Genomic DNA, 21,409 nt, shown 5'->3' with positions numbered 1-21,409 from the left:
GACTGCTCTGTATCTGGGGACCAAGTTGATGCTTTGGAGACCTCAGCCCAGTTGTAATGGATTCCAAAAACTGGAATTTGGGTGTGGATGAAGGGTGAGCACAGGGGGCCATGGTATAGACTCTTGGAATGCTGGGACTCACATGAATTCTGGAAGAGCTGCATGTGCATTTCCACGAGGGGAAAGGACTGACGGAAGCTGTATGTCACCAAGATCTTCTTCTTCTGGAAAATTTTGGTGACCTTTGGCAGGGGTGGGAAAAAGACAAGAGGCAGGGTTTGGGGTGGGGAATTTCCACTTGGTATCTAATTCTAGTGGTTGCCCTCCCCTCCCACCGCCACTAACAGACATTTACCCACAAACACACATACCCACAATTGGGGAGAACTGAAGCCCAAGGAACAGGAAACGGGAAAGATGGGAGAAAATACAAGTTCCTTATGTAATGATGATGTGCAACAGGCATTTACAACTTTTATAGGCAGCAACTGCTGTTCCTTCCAGGAAGCCTGCCCCAGTATCACACGCACATTTTCCCTCCTTTTCTGATTTCTAAGTGCTGGTGCCACATCTTGCACCCTGAGGCTTGAGGAAGGGCTCCAAGCAAACCATGGCCCCCTGCTGCACCTAGGGCACCAAGAGGCAGGACCCTGGCTTCCGTGTAGCTGGCCCACTCCCATGGAACCCAGCACACAAAGGCAGTCTTGGCTGAATAAAATGCAGAGGGAGAACAAGTCTTCCTTTCAACAAACCCACATCTTTATCAAGGACTTGGGCATCCTGGTATTGGCTTATATTGGTTGAGAATGCCTCAGACAGTCTGCAAGTAGAGTTTAAAGTGGAATTATTTGATATCAGGATGGTTATAGTGTGCAGTTAGCAAAACATTTTTTTAGTCCTTCACACGTGAGCTCCCTGAGAACAGGACAGAGTCTCACTGACCTCCATGAGCCCACTGCCTAGCGTAGGGCTACACACATGGTTGTCAGGGCATGAGGGATACCCTGTGTGGGCCCTGCATTGCTCTGGGTTAGGCTGTTTCACATCTGACCTTCTGTTTCATCGCTGTCATAGGAGTTAGCTTCACTTCACAGAGGAGGATATTAAGGTTCAGAGAGGACACGAGAGGGGGTACATCTAAAGCAGTGATTCTCCACTGGTGGTGACTTTGCCTACTCCCCTCCCCACCCGGGACATTTAGCAATGTCTGGAGATATTTTTGGTTGAAGGAGTGCTATGGCATCTAGAAGGTGAAGACCAGGGTGCTATTAAACATCTTACAATGCATAGGACAGCGCCCACAACAAAGAAGTATTCCACCCCAAATGTTAACAGAGCTAAGGCAGAGGGATCCTGTTCTAAAGGAGAGAAGACCAAGGGCGGATAGATCACTGCCCTCAAATCCCTGAGGAAATGTCTTGTTCTCTGTGATGCCAAGAGTCTAGTGACGATCAATGGAGGAGACCCATCGGAGAGAGATCCAAGCAGTCAGAGCTGACTGACATGGGAACTGGCTGCCTTGGAGGAAGACAGCCTTTGCTCCCTGCAGTCATGCAAGTGGGGAGCGTGTGGAAGCCTGTTCTTGCCCTGGGTAAGAGGTTGAAGGGAAGGCCCTGGAATTTCCTCTCCACCTGCAGAGTCCTAAGAGTCCCAGCTCTAAAAGACACATGTCCACACTGATGATGAGCTCAGTCTTAAGAATTACTTTAAGCCTCTCAACCACCCCAAGGTGTTGAACTGACCCGGGGGTCACAGGCTCACCTCCCTTCAACCAACCTTCTGGGTTACTGAGGTGGATATTTCCTACCACACCCCAGGTTGTAAGTCTGTCATCTCCCCTGGTCCTCACATTTTCTACCCTTGGTGGCTGTTATTAACTCCAAATAGATTCATGAGGGGCAGAGGTGGCCTCTTCCTGAGCCAAGACCACACAGATCCCACAGTGAAGCACCTCACCCACTATGCCTCCACCATGTTACATGGTTCATGCCAGACATGGAGGCCAACCTCGCCACCTCCCCTCCAGGTCCTCCCTGACAGTGTTCATACCACTAGCAGATCATTGAAGAGGAAGACCTCACGCTGATGCAACCCTAGCCTCTGGGGACGGTTTGGATCTGGCACCTCGTAGAGCTGGCAACAGCAAACCAGTCGACGGTGAGGAAGAGAGAGGACCTAGATGGGCACAAAGGAATAGATGTTGGCAAGGCCAGCATGCCAGCTTCAGGCCTCCGGCACCTTAACATTGACCATAAGAAGTTTACATTTGACACATGTCACTGTCACTCTGATGCACGGAGTCTAAGAAACTAAGCCTAGATTTTCTGCTGTCTGGCCTTCGTCCCTATAACGCCCTTGCTCCGCTTCAGATGGCCACATTCCACCCTTCTCCCAATCCCAATTCCAGTGTTATCTCTTCTAAGAAGCCACTCATGATTTCCCTTTCTTTGTGCTACCCTGAAATAAGACAGAAGTATTGTGTCTTTGTCTGACACCCTCCCTGGTATGAGTGTGATCCCAGAACAAGACCACATCTGGGCCTCCCCGGTGGCGCAGCGGTTGGGCGCTGGGTTGCGAAGCTGCCCGTGCCCTCTGTGGCGCCGGTTCGATCCCCGGCTGCTCCCAAGCCACCGGAGGAGGGTCCCACATGGCCGCAGACCTCTCCTGCCGCCCGCTGCTCCCCTCAGCAGTGTACTTCGGTCCTTCTGCCTGCTCTGCTCCCCGCTCTGGCTCTGGTGAATTCTCTCACCCTCCCGTGCTTCTGACTGTACCCAGTGCTTGTATAAACAAAAACAAACAAATAAAATAAATAAATAAAACATGCCTCTATAAAAAAAAAAAAAAAAAAAAAAGACCACATCTGATTCCTATCTGTGTCCCTGGTGTCCAGTGAAATGCCAAGCTCAGTGGAAAGGCATCTGTAAATGTTTGTCAACTCAAAGAGTAGAGTTTGTTCTTGGCTCTGGTTATCAGCTAACTATTAACTTAGTTCCTCACTTGTGATAAGCATGTAAGAACACTGTTTATGTTAATAGAGCACCCACTATGTGCCTTGCAATCTGCTGGATACATTCCCACAGCATCTCAATCTGCACCACACACCCTGAGGAATGTACTGTTATTTGGTATTCCTCCATTTGGTGAGGGAAGCCTGTGGCTCAGAGAGGGGCATTGACTTACCCTCATAGGCAGCAGCAGACCCAGGCCCTGTCCCCACTACAGCCTCCCAAGGCACTTACCGGTTTTTTGCCCACAATCATTCGCTCCACAGCCTGCACCTGGGACACATGGTCATCATTGGTCCGAAGTTCGCGCCCTTGGATGCGCTGGTAGATGCCCACCAGGAGGTCTCGGGGGATGTCTTCACCATTGTCAACCCCTGGGTGTGCGGGGAGGGAGAATAACACAGGCAGACATCACATGAATATGGGGAAAGGGTGGCAGGGGTTCTCCACAAATTCCCATACCAAGGCATGGGCCATAACAGTGGCCAGGACTGGAGGGAGGCAGTCCCCCTGGTCCCTCGGCTAGGACGCGGTCAGGAAAGGTACCCTTCAATAAGACAGCCACCGCTGCTTCCATCCCCAGAGTGGGGATTTTGTCTAAATAACTCAGAGCATGTGGTAGTGAAAACAATCAGATACCTCTTTTTTTTTTGCCTTTCCAGCAGCAAAAATAATGCTAAATCATAACATTTAATAAGAGTGCAGGGAAGTGAGCATGTATACTAACATAACTAATTTGGAAGACAATATTCAGTGATTCCTGTTCTAGGAATATGCCCCAAGGAATAATTGAGAAATATGTGTAAAGATGTAGTATATATACGCAAGTGCTACTTATGGGAAAAATCTGATACAATCTGAGTTCTAACAATAGAGAAAGTTAAGTAAAACTGAGTATAACCATTTAATAAAATAATGCAGCTATTAAAAACTTGATGGTTACAAAAAACATGAGAAAATTCTTTGGCAAGTTAAATGAAAAGAGCTGGGTAATAAATTGCATGTACATCACTATCTTAACTATGTCAAAAGTGACATATGCATAGGAAAAAAAGACTAGACTAGACAAAAATATTAACCGTGGTTGCCCCTAGGGGGCAGGATTTGGGGTCATTAAAAGACTTTCTATATTTCCATTATTTCTGGAATGAGCTGGTAAGTTGTTGACGCAACAAGTCTTCTTCGGTGTTGATGCAACACAGGTATTTGTTTCATTTGTTTGCTTATTTATTAATAATTGGAGGAGGAAATATACATGCATACACAACACACATAGATTATATATACACGTATACACATGTATGCATTTCACACAACATGCGTGTATATGTATATACACAATACACATATATATGTGTAGGTGTATCTGTGTATACATATTTGTAAGCATACACACACACATATCTATATACTCTTAGAGAGAGAAAGGGAGAGGTAATGAATGAATGAATGAATGAACGAACAAATGACTAATGGCAGGATTCTGGGAGACAGCTCCAGATGGCCTCTAATCGGTCTAATTCCCTCCTCCCAGTCTACCATCCTTCTCCACTCCCGATTGTCTGCTGAGTGAAACCCACTCACTCTTCCCCTCTAAACCTTCTGCTAGAGAGAATGTTTTCTCCTTTGGAAATGCCATGCCTCCTCCTTGGGCAGGTGCTAAAGGCATATCCTTTATCACACTGCTGCCAGAGAGCTGAAAGCCCATTAACTGTGCCAACCACGATGGTCAGCAAATATGTCTGGTCTGTTTGCTTTTCCTCAATTCTATTTCCCTGTTTAAATCATCCTAACATCTGTGTCATTTTTAGTAGGCTGCTTCTTGGTGAAAGGTGAGGTATCAATGCAATAAGCCAAGAAAAATGGTCAAGGTGACACCAGTCCTCTGTCACTCAAGGCTCTCATATTTTGGTTCCAACTAACCTCAAGTAGATCGTCCACCCTGCAGATTGTTCTCCAAACGACCTTAAGTTTTTCCACCTCTGTGCCTGTGCTATTCTTACCATCAGGCAAGACCTCCTCTATTGCCATTCTGTCACATTCCTCCAGGAAATGCATTGAAGGTGGGTTCTCCCTCCCCTGAACTCTGACTACATTTTTGGTCCCGCTGACATCATGGTTTGCTTTTTGTCTTGTGTTGAGTGTCTGGAACTATGAGTCAATCTCTCCCACAAACAGGGAGCTCTCTTGGAGCAGGGACTGGTGATGCTCCTTCACTTTCTCATCATCCCATCATAGGGTCTGGCACACATGAGGCACTCAGTGGTCAAATGAATCACTGAATGTATGAATGAAGCAAAGGGTACCTACAGTGATTAAATGAGTCTTTACATACATACAGAAAAAAAGGAAAGAGGCAGCAATAAGTGGATAGTATAAGCTCTGTGTATAGTATATACTATAGTTTAAGTATAAGCTCTGTGATAGCAGGACTTTGATATCTTGTGTATATGCAATGAGTCAATGAAGGACAACTTGAATGAATGAGTGAATGCCCTGGGAACATCCAGTTTTCACAGAGAGTGAGAGCATCACAGGTTAATTTCCAGGGAGCAGATGTGATCTCTCTTGTCCTTCTCTACGCCCATCCTACCCACTTGTTCTTCCCAGGTTAAGGACAAGAGAGGTGATAGGAAAGTCTGGGGTCACCTCTCAGGTTCTTGATGAAGTCATCTAGTTTCATCTTGCGTTCAGCCTTGACGCTGGGACTGTACATGTCGGTGTTGAGGAGGATGATGGCAAAGGCAAGGATGAAGATGGTGTCTGGGTTCCGGAACTGGCGCACAAGGGCAGGGTTACACACACAGTACCGCTGGCTGCAGGGCAAGAGGGATCAGGGTCAGGGTCAGACACCAGTCATCTCCACCTATCATCATCCACCCAGACTGCCACCATCAACTCATCCTCTAAGAAATACTCCTAAGTCCTTTGGGTCAGTCCTATTTCTATGGAATTTTCCCAAGACTAGCATGTAAGAATCACCTTTTACAGAGTTTTGCCAGGGGATTTGTGTACATTGTCTCATTTAGTCCTATTACAATCTTGCAAGGTAAGCATTAGCAGCCCCATTTTACAGATGAAGTGACTGAGGCCCAAAGTGGCAAGGTAGCTTGCCCAAAGTAACAGAGCTGTGTAAATGGTGAAACCAGGATGGAAATCTACATTTTCCTGACTGCAAAGCAAATCTTTCTCCCATTATGGGAAATGGTTCTCAACAGCTCTTCTGTTTCTTCACAAAATACCCCAAAGTGGTAGAGCTAGGATTTATACCCAGGTCTGCCTGATCCCTAAAGCATTCATAGTAAAGGATAATAGTTAAGGGGGATGGGTCATGCCTTTAACTATTGAGTTCAAATTATGGTTCCATTGCTCATTCACAGTATGACTCTGGGCAAGCTACTTAATCTCTCTCAATTTCAGATTTGTCATCTGTAAAATGGAGATAATAATAGAAGTACCAACTTCATAGGGCTGTTATTGAGTATTCCATGAAATAATAATGTGAAGTGTCCAGCTCAGCACCTGATACCTAGTGAGCACTCACAGCAAACATTAGCTGTCGCTGCGACCTTGTTGTCACTAATTGGATACCCGCATCCCAGTTGCTGAGCTAGATACTTTATGCACATTACCTCTGATCTCAATACTGCCTTGTGAGACAGGGTTTATAACTGCCATTTTCTGGTGAGAAAAGTATGAGGCTCAGACGTATAGATACACACTACACCACCCTCCAAAGCAGGGAAAGGCAGCGCCAGCAGTGGGAAGCAGGCACACCTGAAGGCTTCGATGAGTCGCTCCACTTTCTGGGCCTCACCCTGAACCCGGATGTGGGATTGGAACTTCCGGAGTGCATCATCCAAATCCATGGAAGAGAAGTCCATCTCATCTACCACACAGCTGAAGAGCAAAGAAGGGGTGTGTGACACTCAATTCCTCTGCAGAAAATCTCTGACCCACCCAGACCTGCTCAAATAGACAAACACTCCACTGACAGACTTCCAAACTCTGGTTCCATGGCTGAAGCAAGTACACATGAGGATGGTACATTTGAAATTGAATCCATCCTAGAATATCAAAGTCAGATACATTGTTACTAAGGATCCCTTCACACATTCTGACAACCACTCATTCCAGAAATGGGGAAACTGAGGCCCATTGCAGGTTAAAGGAGAGGCATGACTAGAGCCACTCAGAAAGCTTTAGGAATAGGGCCAGGGGAGATCAGAGCTCTTTGGGGCAGAGGGGTATGGGAGCAGGAATGTCTGTCTAGTCATCCTGTTTTATAAATTTTATCTGAGCAAAAAGGACAAGTTATCCCCTTCCTTTCTCCTAGTCTCCTCTTTCAGGAATCCCTGGCCCAGCCTGCCCCATCCCGGGGTCCTCACTCTAACACGTCTCTGTTGAACTGTTTCTGTCGGTTCCCCAGGAATTCCCCTATCATCTGCCGGCTCAGGCCTTTCCGCTCCAGGATGAAGTGAGCGACGCCCACTGGTGTGTCTGACAGGAAGCCCCGCTCAATCAGATACTGGATTCCCTTCTCTGGCTTCCTGCAGAAAGAGGGGAGGTAGGTGAGATGACCATCCTCATGAAACACTGCCCTCTGTCCCATTTTATGAACTAGTTTTAGGCCCAACCATGGCCTGAGAGAACCAAGGAAGTGGAAACAAAATTTGGTCCAATCCCTTCAGTGGCACACATGAAAAAAAATGACACCCATGGAGAGGGAAGCCACTTTCCCATTTCACAGAGCTTCAAAATTCTGTTATCTTCAATCCAACTTCCTCCTTCACTGGAGCCACACTATTATTGAAAGAAAATGAAGATCCAGTGAGAGCTTGCTCAATGTGAGGTGCTTGCCTATCCCCCAAAGGTACTGAGGAGTTCTTGAAGAAGGCCTGAGCCTCAGGGTAGGCCTTTTCTCTGAGTCCAGGACCCCCCCCCCCCCCCCCCCCCCCCCCCCCCCCCCCCCCCCCCGCAGTAGATAAGAAGTTAATTTGCCTGCATCTTGCATACCAACCAAACAGGTATCACTCACTCTCTTTGAGTGCTTCTACAGATAAAGTACTCCCCACTTTCCACTAAGACAAGTTCAGTTTGTAAGACAGGTTCAGTTTGAAGTATGCCATATTCAGAACCCCAGAGCCAGAACTTGAAAGAGACTTTGGTGCTATTCTCAGCTTGATCACTATCACGCATGACTCTGGACAATTCCCTTTCCTTCTTCAAGCCTAAGTTCTTTATCTATAAAATAGGGACAGCTACTACCCACCCTGTTGAGTGAATGTGAGAATATTGAGAACAGTTTAATGGACTAAAAAGACGTAAAGCATTTTTCTCCTAACTCTTTTCTATTGAAATGTCACAATGCTGTCCCTTTCCAGAGCACCTGGCACAAGACCAGACTCCTAAAAAGAGCACTTCACCCTGTCCCCCAGCACCTCAAATATATACCCCTGATGGTTGATGGACAGAAACACTGAAGCCCAAGGAGGGAGCACATCTTGCCCAGGGCTACATCTTGCCTAGTCTGGTCAAGGTCAGGCTAGGGGTCCATGTGTCCTGTTTGTTAGAGCAGGGCTCTTTCTGCATATTGCCTCTCCCCGCAAGAAAGGAAGGCGGGGGTCCAAGGTTCATAATCCATCTTATAGACAGTGAGCTGGGGCCCAGAGAGGGCAAACATCTTTCCCAAGATCACAGTCAGTCAGAGGCAGTGCCAGGACTAGAAGTGCCTCTGATAGGTGCTTTGAGGGGCTTTCTTCTCTGTCACTCTGTTGCCAATCCTATTTCTTGAACAGCTGGGAAGAAAAACCATCCACAAAATGAGAGGATGATGAAAACCAGATTACTGCTTGGCGATCAGCCCCAGGGATAAAAGTGCCCTTTCATGAGGAGGTGAGGAAGCGGAACAGGGAACACCTACTTATTGAAGAGGTTGAGGCCGATTCTGTAGTGCCGCCTCTGTACCACGTCGTTGTTGAAGGCTGGTGAGTCCCAGCTGTGCCTCGTCTCCCGCTGGTATGTCTGCTTGCACAGGCCGCTGGTTGGAGGCTCCCTCAGGCTGTCCCGCGAAGAGGAGCCAGAGCTGCAGTTGATGGTCTCATTGGAGTTGCTGGAACTCTCCAGGCTCTCATTATCTCCACCATCAGAGTTCTCGCCTGTGGCCTCGCACTTTCCCAACCTACGACCCCCAGCCACACCACTGGGCCCAGTGCCACTGTTGGGGGCTTGTGGCAGGGGCCCTGGCGGGGCTGGAGCTGGGCCCTCTGGGGCTGGATAGTGGCGGTGTGGGATGGGGGCCCTGCCTGGTGGCCCCTTGTGCTTCAGGGTCCCATGGGGGCTGCAGCCATCAGCCTCATACACCAGCTGGCGGTGGACAGAGCCGCGATCTGAGCGGTCACTCAGGTCCACGGAACTATCACTAGGAGGCTCGATGGTAAGCAGGGGAAGGTGGGCAGCCCGCAGACGGAAATCCCGGCACTCCAAACACCCGGGACCCCTGCGAGTGCCTTCCTCACGGCTAACATCTTCCCGGGTCCCTGGTGGCACTGGTGGAGGAACTGGCGGGAGAGGAGCTGATGCCCAGAACTCAGGCCGGCCCTGGGGTGGGGCCTCTGTGCTGGGTAGTCGCTCAGGGGATGGTGGGGGAACTGGGTCATCCAAGTAGAGGGGAAGGTCACTGAAGGATGTGGCTGAGCTGTCCTCTTGCTGCTCCTTTGATTCTCGCTTCTCCAGTTGGGCTGACCCTGGCTCCTCAGACATGGATCCGGATGGGTGGCAGTTCAGGGCCTCGTCAATGGATTCAGCCAGAGATTTTACCTATGTTGGCAAGAAAGGAGAGGAGGGAAAGGGAAAAAAAGGAAGGAAGATGAAGCAGGGAATGGTGGGATGGTTAAAGGGTAGGAATGAAGGAGAAAAAGGAGGAAGTTGTGAGGAAGGGAGGGAAGGAAGGAGGGAAGGAAAAAGGGGGATTCTTCCTGAAGGCAGTCAAGAAGGATTCCCCTCCCCCACTTCCACAGGTTCTCTGCAGTTTATAAAATAACTCCCAGGGAGCCATTGTGAGCTCACAGGAGCTGGGACTAATGCCCACAAGTTCCCTTCTCAGATAACCCAATCCTCCTTCGTGTCCATATACACCAAATCAAATGCCACCTCCTCCCTGGTTCAACCCATATCCCTGCCTGTGCCACACACATTCCCCCCACCTTCCCTGAGTAAACCAAATTCCCAGCTTCCCCTAGGCTTCCAGAGCTCTCGTTTTTTTCTCTCTGAGGAAAAAAAGACAAAAAACAGAATATTCAACCTCGAGAATCTGGACCATGGCTGATAAGTCTTTATCCTTGTGGTATCTAGCCTCCAAACTGGCTCTTGATGATCCCCATCTCCTGATATTCACACCCTCTTGAACCACACTGCCCCAGGGTTGGCCTGTGGGACTATCAGCCTATGGCAGAAGTGATGGGATATTACTTCTGAGTTTGGGTTATGAAAGACCGAGGCTTCTGCTCTGAGTGCTCTTGCTTGCTTATGCGCTCTCTCTCTCAGATCCCTTTCCCTGGGGGAGGCTGCACCATAAGCAGTCCTATGGAGGCTCTCGTGGCAAGGGCCTCAATTCACCCGCTAACAGTCAAGTGAGAGAGCCTGGAAGTAGATCCATTGGCCCCAGTTATATCTTCAGTTACATATTCTTTAGTTATACATTCCCAATTATCTATTCTCCCACTGCACAGCTTGAATGCAGCTTCATGAGGACCCTAAGTCAAGGTCCACCTAGCCACTCTCAGTTCCTGCCCTTAGAAACTGTAAGCGATAATTAATGTGTGTTAAGCTCAAACTTTGAAATTAAGTTTTAAGTCACTGAATTTCGGGGTCATTTGTTACATGGCAACTGACAACAAATACACTTCCTTATCAGATTTGGGTAGGACTGAGAAATGGGCCAGATATGGTTTCTTGGTCTCCCCTTAAGGGACAGGATCCAGATCTGGTTTCTCTTTTTTTCAAGCTCAGTTCAACACATTGCTTGACACAGAAGAGCTGCTCAATCAAATGTTTGTTGTATGAATGAAGAGTTAAGTGTAGATGAGTGATTTAAACCTTCCTTTTAACACGTCTTTCCTTCCCTCAGCACCCCTCCCCCTCCACATCCCTTTTACTAGGCTATAGGGAAACATGTTCAGGTTAATGGCAGGGCCAGATCACATAAGTTAGAACAGAGAAATCTCTTCTTTTATAAAGCTTCATTCATTCATCTACTTTCTGCCAAATACCACCTTGATTTTAGGAAGGAAACGAACATGTACTTAACAGCTACCACATATTACGTACTTTCATATACATCACCTAGCCGAACAGAATCTTCAAAACAGTTCTAAGGAGTTTTTATCTCCATTTTAGTGATGTTTCAATGAAGTTAAACCATTTGATCAAGGTCACACAGCTGGAAAATGGCAGAACTGAGATTTGTACCTGAGCAGCCACACTGACACACCCTGAGCCTAGAATGATCTCTCACCACCATCACCGCCTGTGACGTTCCCACCTGTCCATGTTTTTGCTGATGCAATGCCTGTGCGAGCAACACCCTCCTAGCTATCTGTAACTTGCTAAATCTTATCTTCCCATTAATGCCCAGCACCAGCACTGTTTTCTCAATGAAGCCTTCTCTGGTTCTCCCAGATGAAAGTTTTTTTTCCCTTCTCTGGGTTCCCATGCATGGTACTATACATGATCCTTTTTGCATGGCTCCAAGCACACTCAGTTTTAGGAGACAGTCATGTGTACAGGTATCTGTCATTCCCTATTGGCCTAAGAGATACTTGGGAACAAGGCCCCTGACCAGTTTATCTGTCTCCCTCAAGGTGCTGAGAACAGAACCTGGTCTGTGATCGTGTGGTATAAAGGAAAGGGCATGGTCTTTGGAACCAGACAGAGCTGAGTTCCAATCCAGTTTGGGAAAGTCACTTTACCTCTCAAGGCCTCTGAGCCTCAGTCCCCTCCTCTGTAAAGTTGGGATAACCACTTCTGTCTCCCAGGTCATTATGAGGCACCCGCAGCACCAGGCACATAAGAGGGCTCGTCACCTGTTAGTTAGGCCTTAATCTGAAAGTGGGTCAAGTTCCAAAGAGTGAGAACTTTTATTTTCTTGTGTTCTATACACCCAGACTTTCACCTTTCTCATTTTAACTATATACTGTTTTTTGTCTTGCAGTGTTTCTCATCATCCTCATGGTCCCTACTCAGAGGGTAGCTATTTATTGGTCTTAAATGCTGGTTGGGCAACTACTTCCCATTTGGAGTATAGGTAAAAGGTCCTAGGAGCACCAGGGCATGGGGACAGGGAGGAATGGCCCTTTAGGGATGCTGACCTGTTTGGAGAAGGAGTCCTCGAGTTCTGTGATGTCATTAGAAAACTCTCCAGATGTGGTGACGGAGCTTCCCCCCCCATCAATGCCCCCTCCACAGGAGCCTCCATATGGGAGTCCCCGTTCAAGCCGGTGGCTTCGGGCACCAGCCATGGCACCCTCGTCCAGCGAGGCAGGCTTGCCCTCGAAGTACGCGGGGTTCTGGGCCTTCTCGTACTCCTCAAAGGAGAACTGCATCCGCATGTTGGAAAGGATGATGCGGCGGGACATGCGGCTCTCTGAAGCTGAGCTACGGAGCCGCTCAAAGTTCTTGTTCATGCGGTACTGGCGGAAGGCTGTCTGGATGGTCCTAGCAGCTCTGCGGCTCAGGAAGGAGCCCCCATACTTCCTCTCCAGCATTTCCACCTAGCAGGGGAGGGTCGAGGTGAACAAGGTCAGAAACTCACTACAGCCTCTTTTCCCTCAGCCTCAACCACCCCCCTGCCGCCCCCTCCCCCAAGTCAAAGCTGGCTGCTTCCAGCTGCCTGAATGCATAGGACAGTGATCTCAGTGTCGTGTTCTCACTTTATCTCGGCTAGTGTGTGTCACACAAGACAGGACAGGGGTGGGGGGGTTCCTTTTTTATTTACAAGAAGTAGATATTCATCATTCAAAAAAAGTTTGGAAAATCAATCCAAAACAGGACAGAAAGCAATTGAGAGCAAGGAGGAGGAAAGGAAAGGGGGAAGGAAAAGTAAAAGGGGTAAGGAAAAGAGGAAGAAAGAGGGAACAAGATTTGTTCACCTGAGGTTCTATCACCTAGGCATAACCACAGTGAATATTTTGGTGTATGTTTTTTTCAGGTTTTTTTTCCTATACATAGTATATTGTGCTCCCCACCCCACCTCTAACTTTATTTTTTTTTTTTTAGCAAAATAGTATGAGATTGATATGATATTGCGTAGCACACTGTTCTGAAACTGTCAATTTCTATGTGTGCTTCTCCCATTAGACTGAGATTCTTGAGGACCAGGTCCAGGTCTCATTCATCTGTACATCAATGTTTGCTGAGTGAATACGAGACTGAGTGGATGGATGGTGAAATGAGTCCCCAGTTGGTTGAAGTGTCCTGGAGTCAGTTTTCACCTGTTCCAGTCTCACTATACCTCCCTGGATACTATCGATCCACATGACATCCCAACCCTTCCCTGATTTCTCTCACATCTCTCTATCCTCCCACTCCCAGCCAAAGCCATCTTATCTGCACCTTCTTGTCCTGCAGGTCCGTGGAAAGTTCATAGCTGTCCGATAGGGCCTTGGAGCGCTTGATCTCCTCCTCCTCCTGCTTCCTCAGGGCGACACTGGCTGGCTGGAGACGAGCCCGCTGAGCCCAGGGAAGGCCCACCCCAGCAGGGGGGCCCCCCATGTGGCTGCTGGTGGGGGGCAGCTGGCTCAGCCGGTAGGGGGGTTGGCTCCCAGGACTATCAACCGCTGTGCTCAGGTCACTGCCTGGGGCATCACCCTCCACACTGTGGGGATGAGATAAGATGAGCAAGGATGTGGGAACAGGAGATGGGCTTGCTGGGCCAGACTGAGAGTGGGTGGACCAGATCCTTTCCTGCAACCCAGCTTCCTCACAGACATAGGGACCAGAATACTTAAAGGTCAGAGGGGACTCCCATCCCCCAAAGCTGTCTCCCCACTGACCTCACATTTCCTTCCCTTCAGCCCCCCGGCCCTCACAGGCCTATCCTCATTCCCCTTTAGTCCCGATCCCTCATAGTTCTATCCTCAAACACCCTCACTTCCCACCCAGACCTATTCCCCTACCCCTTATAGTCTCGACCCCCCACATCCATGTCCCCTCACAGGCTTATCTCCAGACCAGTTCCTCCCAGACCTGTCTCCCTCCAACCTCCCCATAACCACCATTTTTTTGGTGGCCCTGGCCCCTAACAGCTTCGGCCCCAAGTCCCCCTTCCTCCAATGGACCAATTCCCTCATAGCTCCACTCCCTCCCTCCAGACCTCTTCCCCTCACAGATCCATCCACTTGTGACTCTGTCCCCTACCGTGTGCTAGGGTTTCTCTCCCAGCCTTGACCCCAGGCCTGAGACTCACTCCAGCATCCTCCTCATCCAGGCTCTTCCTTCCCCTTCCCAGCCCTGCCCCCTACAGCCCCACCCCTGCCCTCAGCTGCCTGGACTCAGGCCTGGCCAGTTCCCAGGGTTCTCAGGCTGCCAGGGCTCCAGCTGGGGGGTCAGTAGGAGGCGCCTCCCATCCAGCATCCTCACAGGTAAAGAGCTGCCCTTCGGGGCAGCTTCCTTTTTCTCCTCATGGCTTCCTCTGCTCAGCTGAGGGGAGGGGGCGGGGGTCTCGAGGGCGAAGAGTGGCAGACGCTGAGCACTGGGCCTTGCCCGCCCTGGTTACCCAGAGCTGTTGTTCTGGCAGACCTGCTTCCATGGTGCCATGACAACCAGGCTGCCAGGGAACCCAGGTGGCGACGGAGCCCAGGCGCCCTGAGTCAAGCGGGTATGGTGAGGAGGCAGAGAGTCAGGAGAACAGGGGATGGGGGTTGGGAGGGAGAGACGGGTGAGGCATGGAGGGGGCTGTGGGGGAATGGGTGTGACTAGGGCCCAGAGAATTGTGTGGTTTGGGCAGGCACAGGGTTGGGCCCCCCCTACCCACGCTTTTGGTTAGTGAAAGAATTAAGGGGCCACTCCTCAGTCCCTACTTGACAGATACCTACTTGACAGATACTGAGGCAAGCTGGGGTGGGTAGCAAGGGGAGGGGTGCCCTACCAGTGCAGGGCTTGAGCTTCAACAGGTCTGCCCACTTTGCAGAACAGCACTTTGGGCTGGGGGCTGGGTAGAGTGGGGAAGCTGTACCGGCAAAGTTGGGTCAGACTAGGCTGCAGTGGCAGAGCTCAGCCCATCCCGGCACGAGGGCCCACCTTACCGCTGCACAACCTCCACCCTTCCAAGCATCAGTCTGTAGCACTGCCAGGAGCAAGGCGGAAACAGACAGGAAAGGCTATCTTCTATCCCAAATTCTCCTCCTGGGCTTAAGGGGCCTATAATGCCCCCTGCAGGGGTAAGACCCAGTCCAGCCCTCCCCCAGGCATCTGAGATGCTCTTCTTGCCCCACTCAGGACTGCAGGATCCTGCCCATCAACCTTTCAAACCTCCGCCCTCACAGCACCCAGCGTGAGCACAGTTTCAATCACCTGCCTTCTCTGTCCATGAACCATCCCACTGCCCCAAAGAGATAAGCCCAAGTTCCTTATTCTGGTATTTGAGGCTTTTACAAGATATACTAGCTTACAGAGCACTCGACACATTCTGGCACTGTTTTTACCACTTCACATTTAATAACTTGTTTGCTCTTTAAAACAACCCTATCAGATAGGTATTATTATCTATCTTTATTTTACACATAAACAAACCGAGGCTCAGAGAGGTTAAGTAACATATCTATGGCCACACAGCTATTAAGGATAGAGCCAGGATTCAAATCCAGGCAGTCTGATTCCAGAGCTTACACTCTTAGACATTAAGCCATATTGCAGGGTTGGCTGCCAGCCCCCAACCCATCCACCTTTCCCTGTAGACTGGCCCAGATCCTGTTTCTCCCCAAAACACCTCTGTCTTTCACCTCCCAAATTGCTCCGACAGTACCTTCTACCTGGAATTGCTCCGGCAGTACCTTCTACCTGGAATACTCTATCATTTCTGCCATCTCCGATCTGAGGAATCCCTCCAAACCCTAATTCCATCAAGGTTCAGGTCATATGCCACCATTAAGAAGCCCTTCTGAAGCCCACCTCGGGCCAGAAATGATTGCTGATCCTCTTCAGAGCTCCCACACACAGCACATGTCCTTCTTTTTATGGCGCAGGTTAGCTTTGGCAAAGTGTGACAGCTATTTGTGTCCATGACTCCCAGAATCCCAGCGCAGGAAGAGAATCTGGTAATCTCCTAAAGGAACAGAGTGCGCATGGCCCAGAACACAATAGGTGCACCGTCAAAGCTCCTGGAGGGGGGCAGTCAACAAACAAGCTCTGGTGGCCACACTAACAAACCCTCTCACCTGAACTTTCACCATAGCTGTTAGTCTCCTCCTCCAATCTGTTCTCTGTCCTGTGGCCAGAGAAAGCTTTCCAAAGTACAAATCTGGCCATTTCACTGTCCCACCAGAAACCTTTCCATGGCTCCTTATAACTCATTCAATGAACAACTGAACAATTTCCTTGTGCCAGGCACAATGCTGATGGGGGAAATATAAGTGAACAAGATACATTGCTCCCTCGGGGAGGTGGCATTCTAGTGGGAGAAGCAGACTATAAATACTACCAATTCAGGTAGAGATAGGTGCTAGGAAGGAAGATACAGCAAAGTAATAAAAGGTGCTATATTAGATGGTAAGGTCTTTTGAAGAAATGGCATACAAACCTAGCTCTAATGGAAGTGAGGGAGTGAGCTGTGTGGTTGTGTAAGGCAAGAGCAGTTTGGACAGAGCAATAGTAGCCAGAGCGAGGGTCCTGAGGTAAAACTGCACCTGGCACATTTGAGGGACACTGAGGGGCTAGCACAGCTGAAGCAGAGTGAAAAAGGGGAGAGTAGTGAAGATAGGTCAAAGAGGTAATGGGGCAAATCATGAGGGGCACTGAGCCCACAACAAAGATTTTGTTTATTGAGACAAGCAGAGGAGAGACATGCTCATACTTGGGTGTTACAGGAATCACCATCCATAGGACAACCTCCATTTCTTCACAATAGCTATGGGTGGCTCCCCAGACCTGACCCTTGCCTTGTCAGCCTTGGCCTCATCACCCCTACCTGGCTGTACGCTAGCCTCTCAACACTTAGCTTCATGTCTGCCATCCCCCTCCACACAGGTTGGCCTACAGGCTCCTCTTCTGTGTGGCCACGGAGCTCCAGAGTCATCTCTATCCCCAGGGCAAGAGTATTAACTAGCCTGTTGAATCCTCACAACTCATCGAGGCAAGCACCCCTAGGTCTATTTTATAGATGAGGACACTGAGGCTCAGAGAGGTGATGTAAATCAACTTTTTAAGGTCACACAGTTATTAAGTGAGAATGGCAGGAGGCAAACCCAGACAGCCAGAGCCCAGGTTCTTTTCATGACACCTCACTCTCCCCACTCCTAGCTTCATTGCTCTTTGGCAATACCCCTTCAAGAGCTTCTCCCCCATTTTCGTTGCAAAGGGAATAGTGGCAGGGATGTCAATCAGTAAGGACAGGCTCCTCCAAAAGGACAGCACTTAAAGGGCATTGCTCCTGACATCATACACACTGCTGAAGAAATGGGAGCTGTAGATAGGAAACCCTTTAACTCAGAGTCCCTCCCCACCAAATACTCAGGGACAAACTATGTTATAGAGTAAAAAGCTGGGCAGACCTACGTTCAGATCCTGACTGCCATTTGCCAGTTGTGTGAGCCTGGACATGTCCCTTTACCTCTCTGCACCTCTGTTTCTTATCTGTGCAAGGCTTGAGGAAATGCAGTTCCCTTTTTGGATTCCTGGGCTTCAGCAAAGGCCAGGGAGCTCCCCCCCCACCTCTCTGAACTCCTCCTTGTCAGGAGCAAAGCACACACGTGCACACACATGCACTAGCACACACACATGCACACGTGCATGCATGTGCACACGCACACACGCGCGCGTTCATGTGCACTGTCTGCAGAGCTATTCTGTAGGGGAAACTTGAGAGCATCCTCTGCAGCAGGGGGAATAAACCATGTTACACAAATAACCACAGTACAAAGCTGAAAGTGCTTGGGGCTGGGGAACAGAGGAAGTGTTGGGGGAGCTCAGGAGAGAGATTCCTTCTGCTTGGGGGTGGCTGAGCAGAATAAAAATAAACTCGCACTTAGAGCGCACCTTGCCTGTGTCAGGCATTTTCCACACATCACTTAATCTGCATGGCAAACATGAAGGAAGGAGAAGGATTCCTATTTAGCAGGTGAGGAAAAAGGCTCTGAGAGGGAAAGTGACTGCCAAAGACTTCAAGTGGAAAAACAGGGGTGCCAAGTCCAGAGCTACGCCAGCTCCCTCTTTACCTTGAGGATTTCCCGTGGGGAGAAAGCTGCTGAATGGGTGCCTTGTTGGGAGGAGTTGGTAGAGATGAGAAGTGAGAGGACCTTATGGGCCAAGGCACTAAAATGGGGAGAAGCAGGGCAGAACATTCCCTAGGTATTCCTGGCTGGCCTGTTCTGGGCAGAGGCACAGACCCTCCCCCAATGCTGCTCCTCATGAGAGGTCTCTCTTCCTCCTCACCTTCACTGGCACTGCCCCGAAGCCAAGCAGCCAGCAGGGGATGGGATCAGGATGCAGTTGCCATGGAAATGAATGGGGGCTGTTGCTATGGATACCATAAGATGAGGGCAAGAGGAAGCTAGGGATGCTGAGGACTATCCCCATGACAACTTGCAAGGGAAGAGGGCAGAGGGACTGGAAGCGAGAGACAGGGAAACAGGACATGGAGGTCAGCACACCCACATGGGGCCCGGGGCTTGGGCTCTGGAGAAAGACTGCACAAGGAGACTGGACCCAGTAGGGGGTGGGGGCAGAGGGGTGGAAGGACTCCAGTCACTTCCCTCTCCTCTGACAGCTCTTCTCTAAAATGTTTCTGCTGCCCAGTACCAGAACCACAGATACCAAACCTGAGGCCAGCCCAGCTTGGCATGGGGTTGTGGCTGGTGGGGGAGAAGGAAGCCACGTAAGGGGCAGACTGGGTGGACAGCACACAAACACAGGCTTGGGTGCACACAGACCTGGTCTGAATCCTGACTAGGTCCAAGGGGTCACACCGATGAGGAAACTAAGAGGCAGAGAGATGAAGCAGCTTGGCCAGAATCTCAAAGCTAAGCAGTATTAGAGCCAGAATTTAAATCAACACTCATGCTCTTACCTACCATTCTCACACCAAGCAGCCCTTCCAAGGTCGAGTCATTGCATTCTCCACCTCCCCATGCCTTCCCACAGTGGCATGCAGAGGGTCAGATGCTGAGAAAATATTTGTGGAATGTGTGTGTGAGGAAGCACTCAGAAGAAAACAGGAAAGGCTGAGGTTAGGTGCAAGAAGTGACTGACTTTGAGAGCAATGACTTGTGGGTTTGACTGGCCAAGGGTTGAATTGGAATGGGCTTTACGAACCTTCCAATCTCATAGACCCAAATTATGCCCAGAAAGTCAAAGTGACTTGTCCTGGGTCACGGAGGATGAGAACCCAGAACCCCTACTTCCCAGGCCAGTGTCTTCCTTTTAGCTTCAGAGGCCCTCTTGTATCTGTCCAGCTCCCACATCCAATCTTTAAGTCCCTAGATATCAGCTACAATAGGCTACTCACGCTGCACGGCCTATGATGAGCTGGTCCACATTGCCAGGCCTCTGCTCAGACTCCTCCTTGGTTTCTTCTGCCCCAGATGGCCTCCCTCAGCCCTTCACTAGACTTCAGCACTCTGATGAAATCATCTGCATCTCACAGTATCCTGAGCAGGCGAGCCCTCCTGGGAAGTCAGTTCTGACTTACTCCCACCCCCCACCCCCACCCCGAGAACCTGACAAGGGCAGATACACCCAGCTCCGTGTCTTGTGCACACCCATGTCATGGGCTGTCCTTATTACCCACTAACGCGTAATTCTCTCTTGAAGAGTCTGTCCCTCACCCTGCTCTTATTTCCCCGGCACAGTTCACCCCTGCCGCCCCTCCATGCCAAGGCCAGAACCCAGCACACAGCATGTGCTCAGCAACTGCCTTGGTCCCTGAGAACACAGGTAGCATACATACACTTGTATGACCATTCTCCCTAACAACTGTCCCCCTAAAAGTCACAGCCCCACATGCTCAAAAGGCACCTACACCCAGTCTTGTGATTATCTCCACCAGGCAAATGTAGTGAGCCTGCAGGCACAGAGGGGTACCACCTTACATAGTCAACCTCACACTTGAAATTCCTCACATAGTCACATTCCCTCAGATACTTAACAGAGCAGTCTCCCACTCCCACCATACCTGCCAGGCATCACATCAAGACATGCACATGTATGCATGAGCATATACATTCCATCCCAAGTGAGAGAGCCTCCCCACTGCCCACAGCCCATGCCCACAGCCAAGTCAGTCACCTGCACAGGCGTCTACACCCCCATGGCTTTCCGGATGGCCATCTGACCTTGACTTGCACTAACCCTCCATTTAGGTGAACGCTTGCCCTCACTACTTTCTTCTATATCCAGTCAAATTAAAGGTAGAGTGCTCTCCCCCTCCCCTGCCACAGCCTCATACACACTGAAGAGCCTGTCAAACAGCCATCTATGCACTATTCCTCAACATGACCCTGGACCTCTCCGGTAGGTTTTTGTTCTGCTGTCCCTGTCTCCTGTAATGCCTCCTTACTTATTGCTGCCTAGTCAAAGGCTTTCCAGCCTTCCACTCTTGCCCTTTCCTCTAGTAGGTCCTTCTGCATACCACCCATCCCTCCAGCCCACCTTGACATCCCCCTCCTCTTTGGGCCAGGAACATATTTCACTCATTTCTGAAGTCACATCTGCTCAATCATTTTTGCTCTCAACTCTCTGCCTATTTTCCCGAAGGAATTTTCATCCCCTGGGAGATAGAGAACATGGTGGTATCTTATTCTTAATCCCTCACAGTATTTAGCTTGAAGCTTTGCACATAGCAGGTGCTCAAGCAATACCTCCTGGAAGAGTAAAAAAAAAAAAAGAGGGAGATAGGGACAGAGGAAGGGGGAAAGAAATGAGAACCTGAATGAGTACATGAGTTGAATGCTGAGTGAGACAATGAATGAGGGAATGAAGTGAGTCTCTGGAAAAACTACAGGATTGCTGTGATGGGGATGCTAAAGAAGAGAAAGGAAGAAAAGACAGGAGGGCCCTATTGGGCCTTAATCAAAACAAGAGCTACTGATCATGGCACACTAGCCCAGCCATGTACTAGACTCTATACCGGACTCCCTGTGTTCTTCCTTGCTAATCTTCTTGACAATCCAGAGAGGTAGACATATTCTCACTGC

General features: G+C 49.5%; 1 protein-coding gene across 1 annotated transcript in view; it reads right to left on the bottom strand.

Moving 5' to 3' along the window:
• IQSEC2 (IQ motif and Sec7 domain ArfGEF 2) overlaps positions 1-21,409 on the bottom strand; it is an 83,721-nt gene that overhangs the window by 5,805 nt on the left and 56,507 nt on the right. Inside the window, 9 exon segments of the mRNA XM_037512369.2 lie at positions 143-242; positions 2,050-2,175; positions 3,240-3,379; positions 5,655-5,821; positions 6,783-6,905; positions 7,394-7,555; positions 8,929-9,824; positions 12,374-12,775; positions 13,617-13,878. Of these exon segments, the coding sequence (XP_037368266.1) occupies positions 143-242; positions 2,050-2,175; positions 3,240-3,379; positions 5,655-5,821; positions 6,783-6,905; positions 7,394-7,555; positions 8,929-9,824; positions 12,374-12,775; positions 13,617-13,878 (2,378 nt within the window).

This window comes from Talpa occidentalis, unplaced genomic scaffold, assembly GCF_014898055.3.
Source record: "Talpa occidentalis isolate TD23 unplaced genomic scaffold, MPIMG_talOcc4v2.1 talOcc4.15, whole genome shotgun sequence".
NCBI lineage: Eukaryota > Metazoa > Chordata > Mammalia > Eulipotyphla > Talpidae > Talpa > Talpa occidentalis.
The sequence above is the reverse complement of the archived record's forward strand: the minus strand, read 5'-3'. Positions and strand labels throughout refer to the sequence as shown.